Source organism: Myotis daubentonii, chromosome 17, assembly GCF_963259705.1.
Source record: "Myotis daubentonii chromosome 17, mMyoDau2.1, whole genome shotgun sequence".
NCBI classification, from domain to species: Eukaryota; Metazoa; Chordata; class Mammalia; order Chiroptera; family Vespertilionidae; genus Myotis; species Myotis daubentonii.
Genome location: NC_081856.1, coordinates 26,794,639 through 26,805,959, shown reverse-complemented (window position 1 = coordinate 26,805,959; position 11,321 = coordinate 26,794,639). Strand labels below are relative to the sequence as shown.

The window sequence follows — 11,321 nt, the reverse complement described above, 5'->3', positions numbered from 1 at the left end:
TTTCAAGATGCCTCAGGGCCCAAGCCCACAGAATCCTTCATTGTTATCTTGTTCCCGGAATACCTTGTCTACGTGCTGTAAATTAGCGTGAAAATTGTTAACTATCCATCAATGTAAAAGAAGTATGTATCTCTGCGTTTTACTCTTTATCCAAAGTCAGAGATTCCCCCCACTTCACTTTCTCCTGCCTCCCTAATCTACCACCAATGAATTTTATGTAACCCTCCTTATGTTTCTTCCTTTGAGTCTAATGTATAAAATAAGCTGTAAAACTGCCATTCTCTGAGCATTTTCTCAATCCCTTGAAATTTTGCTTCCTGGCAATAGTCATCAGTTTGGCTCAAACTTATACAAATTCTCTATAGGTTTGGATGTTTCTTCTGTCAACATTGCCCTCCAAAAATTTATTTCTCACTTTTATTATTTGTGATCACTAATAGGGATCAGCAGGAAAAACTCCCCAGAAGATGGTGAAATATAAAAAGAACAACAAAAAAGAAGAAAAAGGTGATCTTCTGTATTACCCTTACCTAAGACAAACATTGAGAAGCTGACATTTTTAAAGTAAAAATGTTAGGAATTTTGTGCCGCATATATTCAACTTTTATATTATAAAAAAATACTAATTTTATAATAGGAGGCAGTGGACGTTTGAATCCTGGCTCTGCTGATGGTTGTGAGGCTTTGGTCAAGCTACCCAACCAACCTTTCCAAGACTTAAAGGGTATTAGCACCTACCTTTACTATTAGACTTGAGGCACCTCTCATGACACCAGAAAAGTGTTACCAGATAGCCCTGAGTCAGTGGGAGAAGGCTGTTCCCAATCTCAATCCTTGTCTTCTCATATAAATGAATGTATACGAGAGATCTTGGCTGTGTTGTGAAAAATCAGTTTATTAAAGCATGCACCTTTATTGAAAAAACAATGCAAGCAAACCTATACACCTGGTTTATGAAGCACTGATAGGCTCTCAGCTAATTTGAAGAGCGAGTTGGGTGGGGGTCAGAGGCGTTATATACCCTCCTGTCTATCTGTTAGGTTATTGCTTTTTCAGGGATATAGGTTTCAACATTCCTTTGCTGAATATTTTGGTACAGATTAATTCTCAAGGCCCTTTTTTTACCTTGTGGCCTCCCCGAATTCGGGAGAAGCACCTGGCAACTTTATCTTGCCAAGCCTGAGACTGCTGGCTTCTCTGCTGAGGGAGTAAAACTGCCCTTTTTTCTTTTCTCCTTCCCCCTCCCTTTCTGCATTCTCTTGTTAGGGAGGTTTTTAACCATTTGCTCTCAAGTGTCCTTCCTTGGCTGGGGAAAATAATGGCTTGTTAGTTATAAATTGCTGCAAATTGCCCACACTGTCTGGCCTTGTTTTATAACTTTCCTGGCTCAGTTTCTCTATCCCACCTGCCCTGGAATCCTGTGACAGTTACCAATGGCTGTGTAGTCAGATAATCGAATAAGACCAATTTAACACAGTGCCCTACATTTACTTACCAAGCCTCGGCATGCTCCTATCATCGTTAACAGTAAGTGAAGCCAGTGTCCCCGTGTCTCAGTCAAAGCCATAGAGATGCATACGGAAGAGGACGCTCGTTTGAATCTTACTCACAGGCTGGTATTAGCCAGGCATTTCATAGCCGGACCCTAATCTTTCATTTAATTAAAAAGCAACATTAAAAACATATAAAAATGACCCAAAATATTAAGAACATACAATCGTCCGTACCTATTTGCACATATTCAGTTTTATTTTCTTATCTTACCATAAGCTCAAAGCTAATCATTTAGAAGAGCGTTATTTTAGTCCAGGCTCCAGGTTGAGCTCAGAGAAGACTCCCTCCAAAAACTCCCTAACGACAGCGTATTTAGTGGGGGCGCAAGAGGACGTAGGTTAAAAGTCCGACCGCAGGGATCGAACTCTCAACAAAAGAGCACATGGCCACACTCCCCGCTCCTCCTCCAGAAGCCGGACTCCAGTTCCAGGCGCGACGGGGGCAGACCGCGCCGCGGACGCTGCAGTACGACAGGGGCGGGGCCGCGGCCGTAAAGCAGCGCCCTGCGATCACGTGGGCTCGGAGGTGGCGGAGGGCACCTGCGCTGGTTCCCGGCCGGCGGGTCATGGCGGCTCCCGCGCGAGGCGGTGGGGCCAGGGGTCTGGACTTGATCCGGGCCCTGCCCCGCGTGAGCCTGGCCAACCTAAGGCCGAATCCAGGCTCCAAGAAACCGGTAAATGGCTGGTGACGGTGCGGGGCAGCGCTGCGGCGGGGCGAGGCGAGCGGCCTTTCCGGGTGGAAGGCTCCTTTCCCGAAGGGCGGTGGGATGAGCCTTCGTTGCTCAGAGTCTTCCCACGTGGTCCCGACTCCTCATGAGGTTTACATTTAAAAGCATAATTAAGTGAATTAGGGAGGGGCGAAGTCGCAAGAACTGCACAAATGATTGCTTCTCTCAGAATTGGATTTAAAATGAAGTGCTGCCCTAACTGGTTTGGCTCAGTGGATAGAGCATCGGCCTGCGGACTCAAGGGTTCCAGGTTCGATCCCGGTCAAGGGCATGTACCTGGGTTGCGGGCACATCCCCGGTGGGGGGATGTGCAGGAGGCAGCTGATCGATGTTTCTCTCTCATTGATGTTTCTAACTATTCCTCACCCTTCCTCTCTGTAAAAAATCAATAAAACATTAAAAAAAAATAAAATGAAGTGCTTTTCCAATATATTTTGGTCTTCATAGGAAAGATTTGAATTGACTTGTCACATTAAATGCCTTTTTTTGAAAACCACTGAATACAGCTCTGAATAGTTCTTAGTTGACACTGTCCTTTCGAAAACCAATCCTTGCTTTTGTGAGGTGCCAGGAAATAGCATTTTCTTTATAAGTTAATCTTTAAAATAATGTAGGTAACAATGATATATATACAATTAATTGCAAGATGAATTTTCTTGATTTTCCTCTATCCTTGTTTGTTGTGGATGTTTAATTCTAGGCTTTTTTCAATGCCAGATTGTCACAGAATCCCTATCTCCGTTCCATCCTGGGGTCGTTGCCTTTGAAACACAACTTTGACTTTAGAAGAATCAGCTGCACTTCAGAGGCAAAGATACTGCTGTAGAGTTTGCAGACATTAGAGCAGCTAGAATTGTAGCTAGTACTGGTTGGTTGGATGAATAAATGGCATACAAAATATACAGTGAAAAGGTAAAATAGATGTTTAAAAATGCATTTGTGGATTATACAACTCTTTTTTCATTTTAGGAAAGACGACCAAGGGGTCGGAGAAGAGGTAGAAAATGTGGCCGAGGCCATAAAGGAGAACGGCAGAGGGGAACCCGGCCCCGACTGGGCTTCGAGGGAGGCCAGACCCCGTTTTACATCCGAATCCCCAAATATGGGTTTAATGAAGGACATAGGTAAGGTTCCTTTTGCTTTGTAAAATAAACATCCCTAATTTTCACTGAGAATCACCTAAAAGAATAGCTTGGTAGAAATGTAAATTCACTTTGAAACCAACTTTTGCTACTGTTTCTCTGAACTATTTTTGGTAATGAAATTTAGCCCGATTAGTAGGAAAAAAAAAACACCAGACGTTGCATTCAGACCTGCAAAATGGAGATGATAATGCCTGCTTTTGTGGCTGTTCAGAGGCTTAGCAAAATATATATAAAAATGTGGCCCATAGTAGTCATCCAATAATTAATGCATAATTCAGATAATGGGTTACATTTTCCACAGTTACTTATTTGTGTAAATGAGTGAAATAAATGTTTAGAGAGGTAAATTATTTTTAGTGAAACAAAGAAAGTACTGGTTTTGTTTCATTACCAAAAATCAAGCAATATTACATATTTTTGTTGTATTCAGGAGGGATTTATTTTGTTAAGCCATCTGAATTGATGGAGGAAAACACAGGACAGAGCTTTGAGTTGATATGGAGAACTTACAAAAGATAAGTTTGAGTTTTTCAACCTTTACTTTCTTGTTTTGTAGCTTCAGACGTCAATATCAACCTTTGAGCCTCAACAGACTGCAGTATCTTATTGATTTGGGTCGAGTTGATCCTACTCAACCTATTGACTTAACCCAGCTTGTCAATGGAAGAGGTGTGACCATTCAACCATTTAAAAGGGATTATGGTGTCCAGCTGGTAGAGGAGGTAAATCTAGATTCGATTTATTTTGGAGTTACATAGAAGACTATCTCTGATTTCCATTTAATCAACACTTTGCCTTCTTTTATTTTTATCTTTTTCAGTTGTCATAACCAGTATGTAGTAGTGATTGTGTTTTAGAAAGCCAGCATTTTTTATTGAGGACCCCTGTTCTTGGGATGTTCTTCTCCTGTGTATCCATCCATTCAGCTTGCTCTGTCACTTCTTTATCTCTGTTCAGATGTCATCATACCAGGATGATCTTTCTTTCATGAGGGAGCACTCACACATCCCACCTCACCCCCTTGTACATTATTAATCAACTACTCCTGTTTCTTATACATATATCAGTAACATAGGTATGTCCACTAGAGGGAAGCATATGTTTATGGAAAAACCTTTTAAGATTCCTTTGAAAAGTAAACCTTATGGCCAAAACCGGTTTGGCTCAGTGGATAGAGCGTCGGCCTGCGGACTGAAGGGTCCCAGGTTCGATTCCGGTCAAGGGCATGTACCTGGGTTGCGGGCACATCCCCAGTGGGGAGTGTGCAGGAGGCAGCTGATCGATGTTTCTCTCTCATCGATGTTTCTAACTCTCTATCTCTCTCCCTTTCTCTCTGTAAAAAATCAATAAAATATATTAAAAAAAAGAAAAAAAAAAAAGAAAAGTAAACCTTATGGATAAAAGTATCCTATATAATAAAAGGTTAATATGCAAATCGACCACATGGCAGAATGACCGGTCACTGTAATGTGCACTGACCACCAGGGGGCAGACACTTAACACAGGAGCTGTCCCCTGGTGGTCAGTGCGCTCCCACAGGAGGAGCACTGCTCAGCCAGAAGCTGGGCTCATGGCTGGTGAGCGCAGCGGCGCTGGCAGGAGCCTCTCCCACCTCCATGGCAGCGCTAAGGCAGTTGGACATCCCCTGAGGGCTCCTGGACTGTGAGAGGGCGCAGGCCAGGCTGAGGGACACCCCCCTCCCTTGCACAAATTTCATGCACCGGGCCTCTAGTTCCAAATAAAATGATCTGAAAAGAGAATACCAAATACATAATTAAGCATCAGTATTCTACTCTGAGTGTAATTAACCTGTGGAAAAATCCATGACCTCATTAGCCATTAAACTGCAAATCCCTACAGCTTTTAAGCATGTGTCTATTAATCTAGCAGAAATAATTCTGAAAACTGCACTAGTGAAGTGGTTGAATAAGCACAATTACACATCATTTACAGCTTTGTAACTTGTTTGACCTTCAGATTTGCAATAAATAGTAGCTATTAAGACTCTTGTTATCCTTCAGCACAGTAATACCAATTTGGGAGGATATGTTCTAAAGCAGCAGTTGCCAACGTTTCGGACCTCATGGACCACCAGTGGTCCACGGACCAGTGGTTGGTAACCACTGCTCTAAAGCAGCAATTTTCAACCTTTTTCATCTCATGGCACACATAAACTAATTACTAAAATTCTGTAGCACACTGAAAAATATATTTTTTGCCGCTCTGACACACACAAAAAATAGGTATAACTTTGTTTCATCCACAATGGACAGATAGTGTGTTGGCTGTTGTTATTTTTTAATTTAACAATCTAAGCGAAAAGAGGTCAGTGCCCCCGACTAAATAGTTAGATATTGAACATTTTAAAAATTCTTGAGGCATACCAGTGTCAGCCATAGCACACTGGTTGAAAATCACTGTTCTAAAGGAAAAGCAAAAAAACCCTAACTGATAACAAAGATATTCCTAAAAATGCTTTATATATATCACTGAAAACAATGGAGCTAACCCCAATGCCCAAGGATAGGGAAATGGTTCAGCACTTATGGCATAGTAATTAAGAATCACAGATAATATGATAAAATGTTATTTTACTGAGTCAAAGATGCCAGTGATTATACAAATGCAGACCAGAATTATACATGGAAAGAATGTGAGAAAATATGTCTTGAAATTGATGGAATATTTTTGAAATATATTAAACATTTATAATTAAGGAAAGGAACTTGATTGGGAGCCAGCTTATTTCAACCACACCAAATTAGCTAAATATTTTTGTCACCACAAAAAGAAAGGTAATGCTACCATCTTTTTATTTTTGTCAGAATGTTTTGAAATTAAAGTAAAATATGGTACATCCTAACTAAAGTGACACAAAACAGAGCTTTAAAGTTTCAGTACTGCATTTTTTATTGTTGACCATTTTCAGGAAAGATAGGCTATTATTATTATCAGTTTAGAGGCTGTAGTAAAATCAGTAGTGAATCAAAGTAAATTTCTATTGTCCTCTTTTGCCTTTTTCCCTAGAAGGGGCTGACCCCTCCAAAGCTCAGATATGATTGTCAGATCTTTTGTTCTTTTGCTGGTTCCAGTCCACTCATCCCCCTCTTTAACCATCTCTTGGTCTCTTGCTTATTTAGGGATAAGGAAGGTAAGGTTTTTTGTTTGTTTGTTTTTTTAAAAAAATATATTTTATTAATTTTTTACAGAGAGGAAGGGAGAAGGATAGAGAGTTAGAAACATCGATGAGAGAGAAACATCTATCAGCTGCCTCCTGCACACCCCCTAGTGGGGATGTGCTTGCAACCAAGGTACATGCCCCTGATCGGAATTGAACCTGGGACCCCTCAGTGCACAGGCCGACGCTCTATCCACTGAGCCAAGCCGGTCAGGGCAAGTTTTTTATATCATACTAGTGGCCTGGTGCAGTATTCGTGCACATTTAAAGGAAATTAATTAGAAGGTGGCTGTTGGGGCAGGACGGGTGGGACATGCCCTGGAGCCAACCTCCTGCGGTCCCTCCCTGGCCGGCTGCACCTGGGCTGGCACCGTGGCTCGAAGGGTGTCTGCGGAGTGAGCAGGGTCCCTTTGGCAGGTGGGGTTCCTTGGCCTGGCCTGCGGGGATCAAGCCAGAACTGGCTCTCTGATTTCCCCCGAGGGGTCCTGGAGTGGGAGAGGACACTCTGCAAAGTTGCTGTTGCTCCGCAGCTTCTGTGTTAAGCGTCTGTTCCCTGGTGGTCAGTGCGTGTCATACCCACCGGTCAGCCGGTCGCTTAGCTTTTTTTATGTATAGATGGCATAGTGTGGTTCAGAACACAGACACTTGTGACTAAGCTCCCGGATTAACCCTAGCTTTGTGATCTTGGGCAAGTTACTTCTCTGCTTCAATGTGCCCATCTATGACATTGGTTTAGCAGTAATTCTGTCGTAGAGTTGTTATAATTTTTAATACAGTCTATAATTAATGAAGTACTGGGAATGAGTAGTTAAATTGACATCTACTAAATACATCAAATGAAAATATAGTCATCTCCACTTACAGGAAATAAAAATTGGTAAGATAAGATGCTGTTGTTGATAGGATGTCAAAGCAGACATATTTAAAGTAGGAATGACTAGGCTGAAACCGGTTTGGCTCAGTGGATAGAGCGTCGGCCTGTGGACTGAAGGGTCCCTGGTTCGATTCCGGTCAAGGGCATGTACCTGGGTTGCGGGCATATCCCCAGTGGGAGATGTGCAGGAGGCAGCTGATCGATGTTTCTAACTCTCTGTCTCCCTTCCTCTCTGTAAAAAATCAATAAAATGTATTTTAGAAAAAAAATAAAAATAAAAAAGTAAAGTAGGAATGACTAAAAAAATAAAATTAAAAAATAAAGTAGGAAATGGCCTGGCAGGTGTGGCTCAGTTGATTAAGTATCATCCCACAAACCGAGAGGTTACTGGTTCAATTCCTGGTCAGGACACATGCCTGGGTTGCAGGCTGGATCCTTGATGGGGGGCGTGCAGGAGGCAGCCCATCGATGTTTCTCTCCCTCTCTCTCTCTAAAATCAATAAAATCCTATATTTTTAAAAAAAGTAGGAATGACTGTTACATTGTAGGCACTTTGGAGGAGAAAATACTATCAAAAAGAAGCTTGCCATATTAACTTTTATTCAAAATATCCACTAACAGACTTTGTTTTGACATGTTATAGGGTGCTGACATCTTTAAGGCAAAAATTAATATTGAAGTACAGATGGCTTCAGAACTAGCCATTGCTGCAATTGAAAAAAATGGTGGTGTTGTTACTACAGCCTTCTATGATCCAAGAAGTCTAGGTAAGCTTGTTCTGCAGTCATTTTCTTCCCTTCCTCTGTCTAATCCTGGCTGCCATATAAGGATTTTAAAAATCCTCATGGTTATTTGACTTGCAGTTCAGGCACCTTGGATTTCTTATTAGTGGTGTGGCTAGTGGGGCTCCATCTTCTTTTAACTACTTGAGCCAGTATATCATAAAGAGGTTTAGTTTTTGTTTTTAAACATGAGGCTTAAATATGATGTTGCCTATGTGTTAGAAATTCATTATTTGTTGATAACCCAGGAGTAACTTTGATTTTTAAGATGCAAACTTTTGAAAATGAAGTGTTTCAATTTGCTTACTACTTAAGACAAGCGTATTTATAAAACAAGTTCTTAGAATTAAGTCCCGATCTTAGTAATATTTAAAATTTAATAATGAAAGTAATTATTAAAGATTATTATGCATATAACCAGTATTTGCATTTTTCTTTTTTTTAATTTAAAAATGTTTTTTAGACATTCTATGCAAACCTGTTCCATTCTTTCTGCGGGGACAACCCATCCCCAAAAGAATGCTTCCACCCGAAGCCTTGGTCCCGTATTACACCGATGCAAAGAATCGTGGTTACCTGGCGGATCCTGCCAAATTTCCCGAAGCAAGACTGGAACTTGCCAAGAAGTATGGTTATATTTTACCTGATATCACTAAAGATGAACTCTTCAAAATGCTTAGTACTCGAAAGGATCCAAGGCAGATTTTCTTTGGTCTTGCTCCTGGATGGGTGGTGAATATGGCAGATAAGAAAATTCTAAAACCTACAGATGAGAATCTGCTCAAGTATTATAGCTCGTGAATTCCCTTCCAAGAAAGCAGAGTTACAAGAGAGTCCTGGAAAGGGGAATGAAACATACGTATTTCTCCTTGCATTTTCTTAATTTGTGATTCTCCAGATGCCCTTTTTTTTTTATTGTTTTTGGCGTGATCATACCTTTTTTTAAAAATCTAAACTTAAAATGCTCTAAACTAGGACTGCAAAGAGGAACTGAAATGGCATGGGTTCTGTTTCAAAGGTACAAACGCCCTGGTGGTTTGCCAAAGGAAGATTATAACATTTAGAATATTTCTAGATTTTTTTTCATGATCTTTTCATCTAGGTCTTACCTTATTTTTATTGTAAATCAGAATGAACTTGCAAGTGGGATGGAATTGATTTGCAGACCTGCTCAGTCACGGTTAGAATTAGTGAGCTGGTGCCCCCTCTTAATCAGTAGCCCCGAGGAAGCCCTGCTACCCAGGGTTAAAATGGTAAGCCTCCAACTCAAGGAGATTACGGTGTGGCATGGGAGTTTAAGGTTTAAGACTGGTGAGTGGCTTCTAAGTAGTATGATATTTGCTATCAAAATTGAAACAAAAATTCCAAGTGAATTTTCTTGATGCATAGACAATTCAGGAATAAGTTACTAATGTTTTTTTCTTGAAGAAAGTAAGTGTTCTAATTCTTATTAATATGCATTTACTTATTTCATAAATATTGGAGATCTTTGTCTTTGAGTCATTTTAAATGATGTCGAAAAATTGTTCAGTGAGAATAAAAGCCATAAAAACAATTGGTAATGTGAAAATTAAGCACAGTTAATTAATGTGAAAGATTCAGCAGTCAGTAAGCTTATTTAGGTTTTCAAAGATATGCTATATCTACCACAGTAGAAGTGACATGATTCCCAGCTCTATATTTTCTTAAAATAAAAAATTTAAAAATCTAAATGATGCAATATTTTGTTTTGTTAACTTATTTACGTCATATACTATTGACCTGAGATTCAGTTTATAAAGTAATTTATGTACCAATAATATATCTCAGTTTTTATTCAAGATTATATAGTTTGGCTTGTTATTAAACTACTCCTTAATACAGAACTTGGGAGAATCACTATTAGGACCATCTTTTATGATAGCCACCTAGAAAATTTTAAAACATGTTTTTATTTTTCACAGACCCAAGTGACAGAGTTGGGGTGTTTGAATTAGTTTTGGCTCCATTGGTAGGAACCTCAAATCACAGTTGCTTGAATGAGATAAAGTACAGAGACCAGTTCAGGGCTGATTGCTGGCTCTGCTCCACAAAGTCTCAGAGCCTGTGGCTTCTCCCTGTTTAGCTTTCTCATCTCTAGAGTGAGATGCATATCTTCTTGATCCAAATAGAAATCAACAAGGAGTCAGCTTTTCCTAAGGAAGATGATAAAGATGCTAGCTTGGACTGAGGAAAAACATCAGCATCAATCTATTTGCATAGAAATGAACTGCCTTAAATATAAACACATCTTGTTCTGTATTCCAGCATAAAGTAGCTTAACTGAAAACCCAGGTTTGGCTGCCTGCCACAATGAAAGCCTACTCGTGAAATAGGTGCTGGTGAAAAAGGAAAGAGGTTTATTCAAGTGACAGCAGCCTGAGAAGATGGGGGACTCCTGTCCCAAAGTCCATCTCCCTACCTCAGTGCAGGCAGAGGTTTTTATAGGGAAGGAGCGAGAAAGCAGAAAAAGAATTCAAGGGGAGAGGGTCGAAAAGTTCTCTTATGCGCAGGCCAGCACAGTCTGCTCTGATAAGGATGGTGTAGTGTGCATCCTCCTGTTTCTTGTTTGAAGGTCAGCAAATCTTCCAGAGCTGGAAAGCCTGACGGCCGGCATCTGTATCTTCTGAAGTTAGTCTCTAAGATTCTTATACAAACATGCTGTTTATCTATAAGGTACATAAAAGAGTCAGCAGTTACAGAAATAATTTCAAAAGAATGGTGGGGTTGGTTACAGTCCCCCACTGTTACAGGTAAGTTATTGCCTTGACTTATTTTTGCTGCTGGAGATTTTCCTTTTGTGATTCAGTTTACAATTGTCGTTTTGGAGGGGCTGGTATTGCTCAACACGAAAGTTCTTAATTGGAAATGAGGGAGGACGTTAGGTCAAGATAGATTACACGGGCAATAGTCCTGCAGTCTCAGAATGTACTTTTGAGAGACCTTAGGTTGCCTTCCCCCTGCCCCTCCAAGCAGAATGATTAAGCTACCCTGAGCAACAGTTAAAGATGGGAAAGGAGACAGGCAAACACCAGAGTTGCTT

General features: G+C 40.5%; 1 protein-coding gene across 1 annotated transcript; it reads left to right on the top strand.

Moving 5' to 3' along the window:
- Nucleotides 1-2,050: 2,050 nt before the first annotated feature.
- MRPL15 (mitochondrial ribosomal protein L15) lies at nucleotides 2,051-9,972 on the top strand. Its single transcript, XM_059671761.1, has 5 exons — nucleotides 2,051-2,227; nucleotides 3,251-3,405; nucleotides 3,983-4,148; nucleotides 8,122-8,245; nucleotides 8,724-9,972. The coding sequence occupies exons 1-5, from the start codon at nucleotides 2,120-2,122 to the stop codon at nucleotides 9,059-9,061; spliced, it is 891 nt and encodes a 296-aa protein (XP_059527744.1). The 5' UTR covers nucleotides 2,051-2,119; the 3' UTR covers nucleotides 9,062-9,972.
- Nucleotides 9,973-11,321: the final 1,349 nt, after the last annotated feature.

What these genes read in the sequence shown, in the direction of transcription:
- MRPL15 (XM_059671761.1), top strand. Translation starts at nt 2,120, where the DNA reads ATGGCGGCTCCCGCGCGAGGCGGTGGGGCCAGGGGTCTGGACTTGATC. An exon ending in ATCCAGGCTCCAAGAAACCG is followed by an intron (nt 2,228 to 3,250) that starts GTAAATGGCTGG and finishes TTTTCATTTTAG; the next exon opens with GAAAGACGACCAAGGGGTCG. An exon ending in CTATGATCCAAGAAGTCTAG is followed by an intron (nt 8,246 to 8,723) that starts GTAAGCTTGTTC and finishes AATGTTTTTTAG; the next exon opens with ACATTCTATGCAAACCTGTT.